General features: G+C 48.8%; 1 protein-coding gene across 11 annotated transcripts in view; it reads left to right on the top strand.

Annotated features, from left to right (window-relative positions):
- TACC2 (transforming acidic coiled-coil containing protein 2) overlaps positions 1-18128 on the top strand; it is a 251580-nt gene that overhangs the window by 50154 nt on the left and 183298 nt on the right. For all 11 annotated transcript variants that reach the window (XR_010341737.1, XM_064373782.1, XM_064373779.1 and 8 more), the window contains one exon: positions 4459-4571. Coding sequence is in view for 10 of the 11 variants with exons in the window: in XM_064373782.1 (XP_064229852.1) it covers positions 4459-4571 (113 nt within the window). In the remaining variant the exon portion in view is untranslated. The remainder of the gene's footprint in view (positions 1-4458; positions 4572-18128) is intronic.

Raw genomic sequence — 18128 nt, 5'->3', positions numbered from 1 at the left:
CTTCTTCTTCTTCAAAGACAAATCCAAGCCCTTGTTATAGTCAGTTGCCTGAGGAAATGTACACATGGTCCCTTTCTCCCCTGGACTTGGAGCAAAGATCTGTCTCCTTATTCCTTCTGTTGTTTGCATCTGTCTGGGCTGTTATTCACCTTCTTTCCAGAATTAATTTAAAGAAATCTTGCTCCTGGAATACTGGACATGAGATTTATCTGCTAAATTATTGGCAGAATATTTTCAGCAAGTCATGTGGTGATTGAAAGGGGAGCCTGGCCTCAGGTGTTAGGAGCTGAGGTTTGCAAGGCAGTCAGACAAGTAGGAATTGGGTTAAAATTTCAAAAATGCAGGACCCTGATATAAAAATGCCACTCACTCTGTATTGTTAATCTTGAGTTATTATAGTAAAATGTGAGAATCATGCATTCAAAGATTTATGATGTATAGATAAAGAATCTTGGCTGGGCATGGTGGCTCACGCTTGTAATCCCAGCACTTTGGGAGGCCGAGGTGGGTGGATCACTTGAGATCAGGAGTTCGAGACCAGCCTGGCCAATATGGTGAAACCCCATCTCTACTAAAAATACAAAAATTAACCGGGCATGGTGGCATGTGCCTGTAGGCCCAGCTACTCAGGAGGCTGAGGCAGGAGAACTGCTTAAACCTGGGAAGCAGAGGTTGCAGTGAGCTGAGATCATGCCACTGCACTCCAGCCTGGGCACCAGAGTGAGAGTCAGTCTCAAAAAAAGAGAAATCTTTCTCTGAAGATGATTATAGAGTGTGAACTGAAGGCGACTGAAAGTTTCCATGGTCTTGACACTGTCCTATGGGAATGACTGTCCTTGGATACACAGATCAGGAGGCTGAGGCCCCTTGGGGCAGGGCAGGGGTACTCATTAAGGGATTGGCTCACCCAGCATGGAGGTCAAGCCACCTCTGGGTCAGCAGCCCCCTCTTGTGTGAGGAATCATCCCCAGCTCCCTCTGCCCTCTTCAGCACTGCCCCATGGAAGGGCTCAAACTTCCATGCCCTGTCCTGGCTCTGGGATCAGAGATGATTGGTTATGTCTAGATTCCACTGCTGTGTGGTCTTGGCGCAGTTACTAAACCTCTCAAAGCCTCAACTCTAAAACAGGGACACAAATATCCATCTTTCTCATAAGACAGTTGTGCAGATTCAATGGCATAGTTTAGGAAAGATACTGGCCCAGTGCCTGGCATTAGTTAATGCTCAATAACAGGACCATTTGTTGCTGTTTGTTTATTTTGAGACAGAGTTTTGCTCTTGTTGCCCAGGCTGGAATGCAATGTTGTGACCTCGGCTTACCGCAATCTCCGCCTCCCGGGCTCAAGCAATTCTCCTGCCTCAGCCTCCCAAGTAGCTGGGATTACAGGCATGCGCTGCCACACCCAGCTAATTTTGTACTTTTAGTAGAGATGGGGTTTCTTCACATTGGTCAGGCTGGTCTCAAACTCCTGACCTCAGGTGATCCACCTGCCTCAGCCTCCCAAAGTGCTGGGATTACAGGTGTGAGCCACCGCGCCCGGCCGCTGTTGTTTTATTTCCCCCACCTTCTGTCTTTCAGCTAAAATGAAAGAAAATTTTAGAATTGTAGTATTCACGTTAGCACTAGAATGTATGCGTGCCTGAGAGATGAAGCATCTATTACATTTTACCTTTGGACACAATGGGATGAACACACATAGCCAACCACTCAGAGAAGTGCAGCAGGTACGGGAAACCTAGCCAAAGCTAGCTCGCTCTTCAGGCTGGTGTCTGAAGGTCAAGGACTGCAGCCCATCCAACAAGTCTGACAGTCTCAACAAGTCCCCAGGTGCAGACTAGGCAGATGATTTGCTCTCACGTGTGCTGCAGAAACGCCAAGATTAATTTACAAAGTCCCCAGGCTAGAGGTTGATAGAGTTTGATGGGTGGGGACTCCCCCTTCCTGGGACCTTGGAGGCTGTCTTCACCCCCAGGCAGGAGCCATACCTAGTATCCTCCTTGGGTGCCCTCTGTGTTCACACCCCTGCAGCCCTGGGGCTGGGGTCTGTCTCCCTAGACTGTGAGCAATGTGAGGGGAGGAATGGAGCTTTTTTTTTAAAATTTCCTTTCTCATTCCCTCCTTCCCTCCCTCCCTCCCTTCCTCCCTCCTCCCTTCCTCCCTTCCTTCCTTCCCTCCCTCCCTTTCTCCCTCTCTCTTCCTTTCCTTTCTTTCTCTCTCCCTCCCTCTTCCTTTCATTTCTTTTCCTTTCCTTTCCATTTCCATTTCCTTTTTTGTAGAGATGGGTTTCACCATGTTGCCCAAGCTGATCTCAAACTTCTGGGCTCAAGCAGTCCTCCCGCCTCAGCTTCCCAAAGTGCTGGGATTACAGGCATGAGCCACTGCCACTGCGCCTGGCTGGGGAAGCTGTTTCTAACTCACACGGTGGCATGATCTGCTCCCAGGCCATGCATTTGGCCCAGAAGAGTGCCACCTTCCGATTATCACGAAGGTGCCCGCGGGCTAGGGAATGTCTGTCGTACAGATTTGCACCATCTGCTATATTTAAGCAAGGGAGAAAGAAATGAGGTCTTGTGCTGCCTTCAAATGTGTGCTCCATGTAACACGAGTTGTGTGAGATGTTAAACCGCGGTACGTTAACAAAGAGTCCTGTGGTCAAGAAATTCTGACAAACTCTGAATTAAAATTCAGCAAGTTTTTCTGCTGCAGAATTCAGAATCTTTGCCATGCTAACGTACACTGTGAATTTCTAAAAGAGGCCTGTATTATGTAGCACTTGTCAAAGGTGTTTGACCGCAGAATACTTTGTTTTCCTCCAAGCTGATCTGGTGGTCCGGGGAATGCACGCTGAGCTGCCAGTGACAGAAATTCAGCTTGTACCAGCTGAGGTGAAAAGGGGAAATGCATGCAGCCCCTCATCACAGAGCCCCTGGACGGCTGGGGCAGAATGAGGCCTCGGCTCCCGCGGGGCTGCTCCCTCCGCCCGGCATCTTGGCCTCTCTCCGCCTGCCAGCTCTGCTGTGTCTTGCTTTGGTGGCTTCGTCCATCACAGCTGGAAAGAAGGCTGCGGGTGACTCCCGCACTCACCTTCTATAGAACCCCCACAACCAGAACCACTGTGGTTCTTCAGGGAACCCCGTAGAAGGTCCTGGCTTGACCTGAGTGTCATGTACACTCCAGTGGGCAGGGACATGGGGCACTATGACTGGCATTTTCCATGAGAACCTCAGGGGGAGAGGGCATGGGTGGAACTGTTCTTAAAAAAAGGCGGACCCCATCCCAGAACGAGGGGTGTGTATTGTTTGGGGCAGAGGACACAGGGTAACTGCTGGGGAAACAAAATGGAAGACAATAGACCAGGCGCCATGGCTCATGCCTGTAATCCCAGCACTTTGGGAGGCTGAGGTGAGCGGATCACAAGGTCAGGAGTTTGAGACCAGCCTGGCCAATAGGGTGAAACCCTGTATCTACTAAAAATACAAAAGTTAGCCAGGCATGGTGGCGGGTGCCTGTAGTCCTAGCTACTCGGGAGGCCGAGGCAGGAGAATCGCTTGAACCTGGAGGGTGGAGGTTGCAGTGAGCTGAGATCACGCCACTGCACTCCAGCCTGAGTGACAGAACAAGACTTCGTCTCAAAAAAAAAAAAAAGAAAAAAAAGAAAAAGACAATCACTGCTTTGGGAAATACAGCTTGGGGTTTACAAAAGCCCTTTCCCTTCTTCTGATTTTTATATTATACAAAATTAGCATCATTTAAATTGAGTTTTGTTTTTTTTAAATCTCATCTCTGTCCTGTGATTTAAAGTTTTGCCTGAGCCTTATATTTTTGCATCCTGGTTTTAAAAATCAGCTAGTCTGTATGGATATAGATTATAAAAACAACAACAACGAATCAACTAACCAGGGGACAAGCTTATCCTGGAAGGGAAGGAGAAGGTGATCCTAACCTCAGAGTGGTTAGGATCCCAAGTGGTTGGGTCCAGATTTCTAAGGGTTCATCGTTTTCTTCTTTCAGTGAGTTTTATCCCTGGGTTTCCAGCTGAATTCTGGTATGTGAAGCCATCGGGGTGGAGGGAGGAACATGTGCTTTCATTTCAGTAGTGCCACAAACAAACTGGACACTTTCAGCCTTGGTTAAAATGGTTCCGCTTCTCCTAGGGAGCAAGTGACCACCGAGTATGACAGGTGCCCCAGTTGTGGTTTTCTACTGAAGCGTTCAGTTGGAATTGCTTAACTTAGTTTCTTCTCTGATGTATGAGAGCAGCAGCCACCTTTGCTTTGCTCCCCATATACCCTCAAAGCCTAGCTCAGTGCTGCACATAGTAGGTGCTTCGTTGGATGGCAGAGCAAGCGAATGACCTTACCTTGAATGCTGTGGTCGGTGCACTGTTGATAAATGTTTTTGTGTTTTCAGAGACTCCTCTCTGATTTCCTTTCCAATTTCTCTTTCTCCTGGCTCAGAGGACTTCATCAGCTCAGACCCCCAGGTCTGCGCAACCACCCGGGAACAGCCAGAATATAAAAAGGAAGCATCAGGACACGCCCGGAAGCCCTGACCACAGAGACACGTCCAGGTAGGAGGCCGGCTCTGGAGGGTGGATGCAGCCCAAGGCCTGCGCAGCTCATTGCCTGCTCCAGCATTAGCTTTGCCCCATTTGCTTTGGAAACTGGACCCTTAAACACACGATATTGTCCTCAGTGGTGAGATGTTCCAAGCAGTGGTTCACAGACCTCTCTGACTGGCTGGGCCTGCATGATGGAAAAATTCGTCCTGTTTTCCTGCCCAAAGATGAAATTAGTAATTATAGACTTCAATTCCAGCCACACTCCAGCTTATCTTCATTGTCAGAACTTAAAATGGAAGACATCAAGGCTTCCCAGGGGTTTATCAGCATCTAATCTGTGGCTAAGTGGAGACCGTATCCCAGTGTGGTGACCATTGAGGGGACTGGGCCGTGAAACAGAGGACTGAGGGCACAATGACCAAAGCCACACAAGCCCTTCGTCCCAGGGAGGCTGGCAGATGAACCCCAGAAACCAACTGTGGCAGTGGGATGTGGCCAGTGCAGGGGTGGCCCATCAGTCACTGCCTTTTTTTCTTCTTTTGAGATGGAGTCTCACCCAGGCTGGAGTGCAGTGGCACGATCTCGGCTCACTGCAACCTCTGCCTCCCTGGTTCAAGTGATTCTCCTGCCTCAGCCCCCCAAGTAGCTGGGATTACAGGTGCCTGCCACCACATCCAGCTAATTTTTGTATTTTAGTAGAGACAGGGTTTCACTATATTGGCCAGGCTGGTCTCGAACTCCTCACCTCAGGTGATCCACCTGCCTCGGCCTCCTAAAGTACTGGGGCTACAGGTGTGAGCCACTGTGCCCAGCTGGTCACTGGCTCTTGTTATGAGTCACAGCCAGGCCCTAGGGCTCCCTGACAGGGCTCTCTCCTGGACATCTCCCCAGGTAGGTCCCACAGTCATAGTTTTTGGGGATACACAGCAGTAGTCCAGCAGACTCGAGCACCTGGTGTCCAGCATGTACACACACCAGGAACGCTGGGGGCACTTAATAACTGCTTGTGGGTTCAACTCACAAACAGGCTGTGGAATTGGTGAGAAAAACCCTCCTGAACAATTGGAGTCCAGCTCCCAGCAGTCTATCATGATAGGCTTTATGGGAAACAAATGAACAGGAACACTATGGAACAAAAATGCAAAACTGAATGATCAGCCCGTCATAGACAATGAAACGCTGGGTCACATGCTACTTCATAGCTTTTCAAAACCTTAAGACTCAAAGTGACATTTTTTTGCTTTGGGTAAGTAAGAGCAACCCCTGGTGGCAGGAATTTCCATGCTGGGGTCATTATTTTCTGGGTGGCTTGGGCAATGTGGCTTTCCAGAGGAGGCACTAGGGGCATCTTGGCAGGAGCTCTGGATTTCTTCAGGGAAATGGCAATCAGATGGGGCAGCGTGTTTTTTGCTGAGGGAATCAGAGAACGATGCATCAAACAGCACCTTTGCTCTCTCTTCTCTGCTGAAGATGGTGCCTCCTTTACCTCCCCAGACCCCCATGGCTGTTCTATTTCTATGAACTTTTCATCAGGGCCACAGGACAAAGGTTTTAGAGTCTTTGGTTCTAATGAGACCTCTAAATTGGCTCCGGATGACTATGAAACTAGTGGATGGATTTGTCTTTTCTGGAATCCCACACAAGGGAAGCCACTCTGGCTGAGACCCAGACTCCAGCTCTTCTCTCTCCCTCCTGGTGAGGTCTGGGATCTCCTAAGAGGCCTGGGAATTGCTCGAGGCCTGTGTCACAGCTGGACTGAAGAGTAGCAGCAGCTCAAAGGGCTTTTGTTCCCCAGCTTTAGTCAATTATTATTTTTCCTTGGAAGAATGGCCTCTCATTGGCATGCAAATTGAGCATAAAAAAGGTGCCTTCTGGCCAGGCACAGTGGCTCACACCTGTAATCCCAACACTTTGGGAAGCCAACGCAGGTGGATCACAAGGTCAGGAGATCCAGACCATCCTGACCAACATGGTGAAACCCCGTCTCTACTAAAAATACAAGAATTAGCTGGACATGGTGGCATGTTCCTGTAGTCCCAGCTACCTGGGAGGCTGAGGCAGGAGAATCACTTGAGCCTGGGAGTTGGAGGTTGTGGTGAGCCGAGATCATGCCACTGCACTCCAGCCTGGATGACAGAGGGATACTCAATCTCAAAAAAAAAAAAAAAAAAAAAGAGGTTCCTTCCAAGAACATGCTCAAAAAAGCAGGTTCCTGTTCAGAATTAAAAACACGACTCTCCTCCATAAATGTGTGTCTATAGTGCAGGGCCCTGTACTGACTCAGAATCCATCTATCAAGAAGGAACAGGCCCCCCTACTCTGCAAGAGCTGACAGTGAGTCCAGTAGTAAGTCCAGTCCTGAGTCCATCACTCCTGACGGAGCAGGCTCCTGTGTGCAGTTTCAGTGAGTCACCCGTCCTTGGCATCACCAAGAAGGATAAAGAGCATTTAACGTTCATTTCAATATGGGTGACAGCACTGTGCCAAATGCTCTGTGTGAGCAATAGATCATTGCATTTTTTTTTTTTTGAGACGGAGTTTTGCTCTTGTTACCCAGGCTGGAGTGCAATGGCGCGATCTCGGCTCACCGCAACCTCCGCCTCCTGGGTTCAGGCAATTCTCCTGCCTCAGCCTCCTGAGTAGCTGGGATTACAGGCATGCGCCACCATGCCCAGCTAATTTTTTGTATTTTTAGTAGAGACGGGGTTTCACCATGTTGACCAGGATGGTCTCGATCTCTTGACCTCGTGATCCACCCGCCTCGGCCTCCCAGAGTGCTGGGATTACAGGCGTGAGCCACCGCGCCCGGCCCCATTGCATTTTTTTTTTTAGAGACAGAGTCTCACTCTGTTGCCAGACTGGAGTGCAGTGGCACAATCTCAGCTCACTGCAACCTCTGACTCCCTGGTTCAAGTGATTCTCCTGCCTGAGTCTCCTGAGTAGTTAGAATTACAGGCACATGCCACCAGCCCCAGCTAATTTTTGTATTTTTAGTAGAGATGGAGTTTTACCAAGTTGGTCAGGATGGTCTTGATCTCCTGACCTAGTGATCTGCCTGCCTTGGCCTCCCAAAGTGCTGGGATTACAGGCGTGAGCCACTGTCCCTGGCCCCGTTGCATTTTTTAAAAATGTATTCAGTTCTGATCCTGAGTCCTAACTCTGCCAGGCTGGTGAGTATCCCCAGTGTATTAGTCCATTTTCACACTGCTGATAAGGACATACCTAAGACTGGGCAATTTACAAAGAAAAGAGGTTTAATGAAGAACTCACAGTTCCGCGTGCCTGGGGAGGCCTCACAATCATGGCAGAAGGCAAGGAGGAGCAAGTCACATCTTATGTGGATGGCAGCAGGCAAAGAAAAGAGAGCTGGTGCAGGGAGTTTAAGACCAGCCCCCATGACTCAACCACCTCCCACCGGGTCCCTCCCGCAACACGTGGGAATTCAAGATGAGATTTGGGTGGGGACACGGCCAAACCATATCACCCAGGGCAGCTATCCTTCAGACTGCCCTCTCCAGAGCCTGCTGCATTGAGGCCATCATCCATTCCCTCCCCAACCCCAGCACCTTCCCTGTGATACCAGTGACCACTGTGCTGCTTCTCTGCCACTGCAGGCAGGAAGAAATCTTTGGTGAGGCTTTGGGAGCCCCTTGGCTGTTTCCTCGAGCACCCTCCCTGCTTATTCTGCTCTGAGCAAAAGGACATGGACTAGAGGTAGAGAGGGATCCTCAGAGATTCCCCACTGTCCAGGGCCATTTCTCTCCACTGTCAGGCGCATTGACCTTGAGGCATCTGTCCCTCGGCCTCATTGGACAACCGGCATTTTCTCTTTGGAGGATGTAAGCTTTTACAAAAGGTGGGAAGATCCATTGACCTGCAACTCTTTCTGTTTTCTACTTGGAAAAACTCCAGAAGCAGAAAACACAGAAGGGCCTGCAGTGGCCACCTGCTGGGCATGGAGCGAGGGAAGGAATACGGAGAATGCACGTGTTATATTCCCAAAGGTCCCTCTGCCCAGGCATTGTCTCCACTCTACAGATGAGGAAACTGAGGCTTGGAGCATGATGTAATCTACCTTAGAAGTAGAAAGTCCATTGTTTCTCCTTGAGGCTCTTCCCTCCCTCCAAATTATGCTAGAACATGGGGTTTACACATCCCCAAAGCAGGTGAGTTCTTCAATGGGAAGAGTGCGGGGTACCATCATTTCAACTGCCTTGCTTTCTGGTTGCCACGTGGTGTCGCTGTTGTAACTTAGCCCCCCATAGTTCAACTGCCCAGAGTCTGGGAGGTGCCTCCCTGATGACCATCCCTGCGCAGGCTCCTGGGTTCTTGAGGGAGAATGATCCCAGCCCCCTGGGGTGAGGCTTAACCCCAGTAGCACCTCTTTCTGCTCAGCAGTGTCCACACCAGCACAGCTGACCTGGATGTCCAGTTTGGTCCTGGGTCCGCCCTCCTTGGATATCACCAACCAGTGACTGAACAGCTTTTTCCTTTTGCCAGATAATGGAACTTTAATATTAGATTGTACCAGAGGAAATCGCCATTTAGGTAGGTCAAAAATGGTTGGACATTGGCCATTTCCTGTGCTTCCATGTCATGCTTGCTCCTCCTTCCAAGAAAGGCCAAGGGCAGTGTTTCAGAGATGACTGCTTTTCTCACGGAGTGAGACTCAGGCAGGGAGTGCCCCCGAGTGATTCCTAGCTGAATTCCTGGCACCTTTGATTACTGACCACAGTGCTTAGGCTCCCAGCAATGGCAATTGACACAAGACCAAGCAAATTTTCCAAACAAGGCTTTGTGAGGGGCTTATGTTTGAACGCAAGGGAGATAGCACTGGAGCAGAGTTCTCCAGCTGGCTCCCCGAGGACAGGCTTTTTGGTGTTTTAAGAAGGGTGGGCCAGGTGTGGTGGCTCATGCCTGTGCTCCCAGCACTTTGGGAGGCCAAGGCGGGCGGGTGGATTGCTTGAGCTCAGGAGTTCGAGACCAGCTCGGGCAACACGGTGAAACCCCGTCTCCACTGAGATACAAATAATTAGCTGGGCATGGCGGCATACGCCTGTAGTCCCAGCTACTTGGTAGGCTGAGGCAGGCTCAGAGGCAGGAGAATTGCTTGAACTCCGGAGGTGGAGCTTGCAGTGAGCTGAGATAGCGCCACTACCCTCCAGCCTGGGTGACAGAGCAAGACTCCGTTTCCAAGAAAATAAAAGGGGGTGACATGAACAAGCATGAGGTATGGGAATGTCGTTACATGTGCGGGGTAGAGCACAGAGTGCACAGGCAGTGAAAGAGCATGTTAGGCCATGTATTGTATGATCAAAAAATGGCAGAGATGCAGTGACATGGATGGAGCTGGAGGTCATTATCCTTAGTAAACTAACACAGGAACAGAAAACCAAACACTGCATGTTTTCACTTATAAGTGGGAGCTAAATGATGAGAACACATGGACACATAGAGGGAACAACACACACTGGTGCCTATGGGAGGGAGGAAGCTGGGAGGAGGCAAAGGATCAGGAAAACTAACCAATGGGCACTAGGCTTAATACCTGGGCGCTGAAATAATCTCTACGACAAACCCCCATGACATGAGTTCACGTATGTAACAAACCTGCACGTGTACCCCTGAACTTAAAATGAAAGTTTATAAAACAAAACAAAACCCAAAAAATGGCAGATAAGTTCCGTCTGGGTGGGGATTTTAGTATTATAATGAGGCAAGGGGTGAAGATGGGTCATTCTTCTGGACTTGTGTACGTGTGGGCAAGAGGGTTCACTCCCTTGAGTAAGATTATGGTGAAATGCTGCTTACCTTAGCTTCTTCAAGGCCTCTCGGTCAACAAAGATGGCGCCAGATGGGGTATGCAAGGTCTGGTAGAGTCAGGATGGGGACCAAGTCCCGTCCATACCCTGTCTCACTTTGTCACCGAATGAAGGAGAGTGGAAACTTAACAGCCTGGAGTCTTAGCTGTTACCTGATGGTTCTCAAACTTGAGTGGGCATCAAGATCACCTGCAAGGCTGATTAAGACACAGATTGCTGGGCCTCACCTCCGGAGGGTCTGATGCAGCTGGTCTTGTGGTGAGGCCTGGGAAGGAACATTTCCAACAAGTTATCACGATTTGTGCCGCTGGTCCAGGGACCACGCAATGAGGACTGCTGCATTCTGCCACGCAGCTGAGTGACCGCCTCCGCCCAGTGCTGTTGGGGCTCAGAAGAAGCCTTCCCTGAGGAAGAGGGTCTCCTAGTAGGGATGGAGGGAGCTTGAGTGAAAGGGGCAGGCTCTAGAGGCCATTCCAGGAGGGGCAGAATTCCTGAACTGGACCTCTCTAGGGCTGAACAGGAAGTAAGCGCAGACCGAGGTGGTGGATATTCACTGAACACAAGGAATGAGGAGAATCCGTCAGTCAGATGAGGGGTTGAGATTTTATCCTGCAAGTAACAGGAAGCTAGGGAAGTAATCTGTGGCTTGTTTGCTTTTAAACAAGGGCTGGGCCAGGCACAGTGCCTCATGCCTGTAATCCCAGCACTTTGAGAGGCCAAGGCAGGCGGATCACGTGAGGTCAGGAGTTCAAGACCAGTCTGGTCAACCTGGTGAAACTCCGTCTCTACTAAAAATACAAAAATTAGCTGGGCATGGTGTCGTGCACCTGTAGTCCCAGCTATTGGAGAGGCTGAGGCAGGAGAATCACTTGAACCCAGGAGGTGGATGTTGCAGTGAGCCAAGATCGTGCCGCTGAACTCCAGCTGGTTGACAAGAGTGAGGCTCCATCTCAAAAATAAAATAAAATAAATAAAATAAAACAAACAAAGGCTTATGCATGCAAGGAAAGTGTTCCGAAGGTAAAGGTAGGGGCAGTGATTGGCGCACTGGAGGGGCAGGGGGTGCTGGCTGGAAGGGCACTAGGGGATGTTCTTGGGGTAGAGGGATGGTGGCTGGAGGGAATCCCAGGGGAGAACCCACAGAACCTGGTGACTGCCTGGGTGTGGGCAGAAGAGGTGGAGTCAAAGAACGAGAAATAAAAGTAAAATCCTAAGCCCTCCATCTGGCTAACAGACTCCCTCTTGGCCGAAGGGACCTTAAAGAAACCTTAAACCCAGAGTTTGCAGCCCCGACAGGATGGAGGTCAGACACACCTTGCCACACCCGTACTCTCACTGACGATGTTAGACTTTCTTTCCTAAGGGCTCAACAGAAAATAGAAAACCAGCCCTTTTGAAAGACTTGCTCCACCAGTGGGTTCAGCCAGATCCCCTTCTCTTTTGTGGTTTGGACACAGCAGCCGAGCAGCCTTCCTTCCACGAGAGACCACCCGCCGTGGAGCGGTTTGGCACACTGAGCGCCTTCGCGCCCTCTGCGTCACCTTTTGCCTAATTCTAATACATTTAAATGTTGTCTCTACCCCAAAGTGAGCATGGGATGTAACACGTCTGTTTGCTTACTATGCATGCATGCCCCTCTTCATGAATATTCATAGCTCCTCCTATAACCTGTTCAATGTGTCTACTGAGCCTGCTCAACATAAATTCCTGTCACACATCCCTACCTTGAAGTGCCTGCTTCCGGCTTCTGCTGCAAAGTACAGAAGCGCTTCCGTCACTTCCCAGCCTGCGGGATGGATGGCCAGTCTCAGGCTGCAAGCCTTTATTTTTTTTATTTTTATTTTTATTTTTGAGACGGCATCTCGCTCTGTCACCAGGCTGGAGTGCAGTGGCGCGATCTCGGCTCACTGCAACCTCCACCTCCCGGGTTCAAGTGATTCTCCTGCCTCAGCTTCCTGAGTAGCTGGGATTACAGCACGCACCACCACGCCTGGCTAAGTTTTGTATTTTCAGTAGAGACGGGGTTTCACCATGTTGGCCAGCATGGTCTCAATCTCTTGACCTCGTGATCTGCCTTCCTCGGTCTCTCAGAGTGCTGGGATTACAGGCGTGAGCCACCTCGCCTGGTTGGCTGCAACCCTTTATAAGAAATAAAGCTTTCTTCCCCAAATTTATGAACCTTGGGATTCTTGAGTTGGCAAGAAGATGTTAAGGTTCTGGGCCAAGAACCCAAAAGAAAGATCCAACATTAGGTACTGGGATATCTAAAGTGAGAGCTAGGCCGAGGTGAGCCACCTGGCCTGGCCATCTGTGTCTTTAATACGCACACCTGATGATTCTTCTGAGCAGGGGAATTTAAGGAATGGTGAACTATCGCCGGGACCACCTTAACAGAATTGCCTGGGGTATCAGTTAAAGTGCCCATTTCCTGACCCACCCCTTCCCCCCAACTTGAAGACAGTGAACCAGTAGATTTGGGATGAGACCCCTAAATCTGTGTTTGAAATAAGAATCTCATGCGAGTGTCATGAGAAAGAAAGTCTGGGAGATACTGACTAGGGTTTACCCCAGGCCGTAAGGATAGCTAACTTTCGTTTGCACTTTGGGTAATTCGCATACAGACCCATGCCCCTCTCCCTTCTCTCCTCTATTTTTTTTTCTTTCAACAGATTTTTGTTGGGCACCATTCTGTGCCTGCTCCTGCGCTAGGCGGTGAGGATGCAGCCGGCAGCACGCCCCCAAGCTCCGGTGGATAAATACACTGTAGTTGAGTCAGACATCGAGCAGGGAAACAAATAGAACAGAGACACTTTTGGGTGGTGTAGAGGCTCTGGAAGGTGCCCAGCAGGGCGTCAAGCTAGACAGTAACAGGGAACGTGGCTGCTTGAGATTAGATCTGTGGTTCTCAAAGTGGGGTTTCTGGCCCAGTGGCCTCAGCATCACCTGGGAATTTCTTAGAAACGCAAAATTTTGGTCCCCGCTCCTACTCACTGAACTGGAAACCCAGGGTGGGGCCCAGTGATCTGTGTTTTAACAAGCCCAGGGATTCTGGCAGCCCTAAGCTTTGAGAAGCACTGGATTAGATGGCCAGAAAAGGAGGTGATATATTAACTGAATCTGGAATGACAAAAAGGAGGCAGACGTAGAGAACCTAGGGGACCAGGCATTCCAGGTGGAGGGACAGGCAGTGGAAAGGGACTAAGGAGGAAGAATTCCATGCTTTAGAGAACAGGTGACCACTGAGACAGTGAGAGGTGGCGAGGTGGGCAGGGGCCTGGTCAGCCAAGCCCGTACCCTGAGGGCCGTGGTGAAGAACTTGAATTTCCTTCTGGTGCTGAGGATGCAAGCAAGACCGGGGCCAGGCGGTCAAAGAAGGGGTCCAAGTAGAGCCCCAGGCAAAGCCCCTGGCAAGATGTGGTGGTCCCTGGAACTAGGGCAGGGTTTCTCAACCTAGTTTTTATTGCCACTCACTCCTGGCTGCCTGCAAGGAACTTGGAGTCATTTACTCCCCATTGCCTTTCCGTCTCCGAGAAAGTTTAGTACCACAGGAATGCTGTACGTGTTTCTGTGCTATGGCCTTCGAGGCCACTGACTATTGTAATATCTGAGGCTCTTTTCACCTCTCAAGAACCAATTTTCACCCCACCTGGGGATGGTCTGAGAGTGCATGGACTGAGGTGACACCAGTGAAGGTGGAGAAAATGTGAGCAGCTTTCCATATTTCGGATATTTTGGAGCTAGAGATGCCAGGACTTGCTGATAGATTGGATTTAGAAGGAAGGAGAAAAGAGGCTGGGCCTGGTGGCTCATGCCTGTAATCCCAGCACTTTGGGAGGCCAAAGTGGGTGGATCAATTGAGGCCAGGAGTTTGAGACCAGCCTGGTCTCAGTTTGAGACGGGCCAACATGGCAAAACCCCGTCTCTACTAAAAATACAAAAATTAGCTGGGCTTATGGCACATGCCTGTAGTCCCAGCTACTCAGAGCACTTGAACCCTGGAGGTGGAGGTTGCAGTGAGCCAAGATCACACCAATGAACTCAAGGCTGGGCGACATAGACTCCATCTCAAAAAAAAAAAAAAAAAAAAGGAGGGAGAAAAGAATCAAGGAAGATTCCTGAAGCTTTGGCTTGAGCAACTGGGCAGATGGGGCCATGTGCTCAGATGTGGAAAAACACTAAGGTCAGGCATGTCTGCTGAGTTCCGCAGCTACAGAGCTGGGCTCCAGGAGGAAATCCTCTGGGTGCCAGGGGAAGATGGCGGGATGCAGTGCCGACCATCACAGACCCGGGCTTGTGCTGGGGGAATCCAAGGAGGGCCTGGCATCTCTAAGAGAAAAGCAGAGTTCTCCATTCTGCTTCAGGGACAGCTCATTTCCTGCTCCGTGTCCAGCTCCTTAGCACCCCAGCCTTTTTGGGGGGCAGGTGTTTTAGTTCATTTAATAAACACGGCCCACTGCCCACTACAGGTCAAGCTCTGGGCTGGACCAGAGGTACAAAGATGAGCAAGATGTCCAGTCCAGTCTAGAGAAAGGCATGCAAGGCCGGGCATGGTGGCTCACGCCTGTAATCCCAGCACTTTGGGAGGCCAAGATGGGCAGATTACAAGGTCAGGAGTTTGAGACCAGCCTGGCCAATATGGTGAAACCTCATCTCTACTAAAAATACAAAAATTGGCTGGGCGTAGTGGTGGGCAGCCTCCCAGCTGCTCAGGAGGCTGAGGCAGGAGAATCATTTGAATCCCAGAGGCAGAGGTTGCAGTGAGCCAAGATCGCACCACTGCACTCCAGCATGGGGAATAGAGTGAGACTCTGTCTCAAAAAAAGAAAAGAAAAAAAAAAAAGGGCATGCAAACGAATAATTCTAGAACAAGCTAAATGCTGTAGGTGGAGTCTCTGGGAGCACACGGGCGGGGAGAGAGGAGCTAGCTCTGCTGTGGAGAAACAGGAGAGGTCTCCAGGGGAGGTTTCTTGGAGCTGGGTCTTCAAAACTGAGTAGAAGCAGAGGATTATGGGAAAAGACAGTTCCAGGCAGAGAGCCCCTGTCATTACTGTAGATCCCTAGGAAACAGGATGTGAGAAGGACTAGACACGTAGACTTTAGGACACTTCAGAGTTTCTTTACATCTGGGAGGCAGGAGACATAGAATAATTTTAAGCTTAACCTCTTGGCTTTTTTAGAAGACAAACTCCTAGTTAGAACAAAAACATCTTTGGTGTCGGAGAGCAGTAGCTATGGGGAAGGGTAGAAAGATGGTTTGAGGCTGGTTGCCGTGAATCCCAGCACTTTGGGAGGCTGAGGCAGGCAGATCACAAGGTCAGGAGTTCGAGACCAGCCTGGCCAATATGGTGAAATGCCGTCTCTACTAAAAATACAAAAATTAGCCCGGCCTGGTGGCATGCACCTGTAGCCCCAGCTACTCAGGAGGCTCAGGAAGGAGAATCGCTTGAACTCAGGGAGAGGAGGTTGCAGTGAGCCAAGATCGCACCACTGCACTCCAGCCTGGTGGCAGAGTGAGACTCTGTCTCAAAAAAAAAGAAGAAAGATGGTTTGAAACAATGAAATAAATGGGCTTTTAAATCGAAGGCCAGGATGTTTCTTACTCCTTCCTTTCACTGTCATTTGTAGAACTGGTCTGCTGCAAGCTGAGCATTGGGCCCAGGGCCACACATATCACCTCATCTGGCAGCTCTGTGTGTATGGCTGTAGATGACCTAAGGGGCCCATATGAGGAAATCAGGGCTCAGAGAGGTTAAGGAACTTGTCCGAGGTCACACAGGCATAATATGACAGGGTGAGGACTAGGATCCAGGCTGCTTTGATGCTACCTGAAACCGAGACTCATAACTCACTCTCACAGGTGTCTGAAAGTATTTGTGTTGTGGTCTCCAGAATTAGAAAGTGAACCTTGGTCAATCCTTAAAACTTAATTTTCCTATAAACAGCGTCAGATCTTAGAAACAGAAAAAAGAAAACTCAAAAAGATCTGAGCTGTGTTTTGCACATTGGCTGGGGCCAGCTCTTAAGGACCCAGCCCTGCGTTTCCCAAGTGGCCTGCTCTGTTCCTTCCAAACTTTGGTGGACTCTAAGATCAATTCGTATGCTCCTGCCCAAACAGGGTGTGTCAGGCAGAGCTGAGAGCAGCCTCCGCCTCCTTGTCCTGCTTGTGACTCATTATTTATCTTTGGCAGGAAGTAAACACAGAGAGGAGAGTGGGAGGGAGAGGAGGAGTGAGCTCCTGACTTTTGACACGGCTGAAAAAGAAGATCATGTACTGAATTAGGTGTGTGTCTGCTTTCTGCTCCTCTGGTTTCAACAGAGCATTTGAGGCTTTAAAAAAGAGGGGAAGAGGAGTATTTTTCCATTAGGAGCTAAAACCCATTTATTGTAGCGACTTGGAACATAGCGAAGAGTGCAGTGTGGACAGGAAACAATCACTAAGACGCCCACCATGTGCAGACAACGGCTTTCACAATATGAGTGTGTTTTCCTTACACTCTTCTGCTTTTTTCTCGTTCCTTTCTTTACTGATTGTGAGATAGCTATATTTTTTTAGGTGGTATATTAAGTGTGCATATATATGCCTATATAATATACATATATAATATGTATATATATATCATGTGTGTATATAGGTATACATTATATTTATGTATATTATATAGGCATATATATGCACACTTAATGTATATATGTATTATACATTATATATACATATATTTATATGTATATGTCATACATATATATATTAATATGTATATATTATACATTATATATATATTGTAGTGTGTATATATATACATACACACACACATCCCTATACAAATGTGTGTGTATGGCTGGGCATGGTGGCTCACTCCTGTAATCCCAGCACTTTGGGAGGCCGAGGCAGGCAGATCACTTGAGGTCAGGAGTTCGAGACTAGCCTGGCTGACATGGTGAAACCCTGTTTCTACTAAAAATACAAAAATTAGCTGGGCGTGGTGGTGCCTGCCTGTGGTCCCAGCTACTCGGGAGGCTGAGGCAGGAGAATCTCTTGAACCCAGGAAGCAGAGGTTGCAGTGAGCCGAGATGGTGCCACTGTGCTCCAGCTTGAGTGACAGAGCGAGACTCCATCTCAAACAGCAACAACAAAAAATTGTGTGTGTGTGTGTGTGTGTGTATATAATTTATATATGTCTATGCACTTTAAAGATAATTAATAGGCTATTTTCAGAACAGTTTTAGGTTACCAAAAAATCATGTAACTAGTACAGAAGAGTTCCCACACACCCTTCCCTCCTCCATACAGTTTTCTCTATTATTAACACCTTGTATTAACTCAGTATATTTGTTTCAATTAATTAGCCAATATTGATACATTATTATTAATAACAGTCTATACAGTAAGTTCTCACTCAGTGTCGTTAATAGGTTCTCAGAAACTGCAATTTTAAGTGAAATGACATATAATGAGACCAGTTTTTTTTCTCATTATTACACTGGAGCTACATCGAACAAAACCATAGTATTGGAGAACCTACAATAATATGGTTATGCAGTTTCCAAGAACCACTGGACAACATTGAGGACTCACAGTAGTTTACACTGAGGTTCAGTTTGTGTTATACGTTCTACGGATTTGACAAATGCATAATGTCATGTCTCCATCGTTAGGATATTAGTTTCACTGCCTTAAAAACCCCTTAGGCTCCACCCATTCCCCTCCCTCCATCCTCTCACATTCTTGGCAATCACTCTCTTTTTA

Source organism: Aotus nancymaae, unplaced genomic scaffold (assembly GCF_030222135.1).
Source record: "Aotus nancymaae isolate 86718 unplaced genomic scaffold, 86718_ANA_hifiasm-v0.15.2.pri h1tg000010l, whole genome shotgun sequence".
Taxonomy (NCBI): domain Eukaryota; kingdom Metazoa; phylum Chordata; class Mammalia; order Primates; family Aotidae; genus Aotus; species Aotus nancymaae.
The sequence above is the reverse complement of the archived record's forward strand: the minus strand, read 5'-3'. Positions and strand labels throughout refer to the sequence as shown.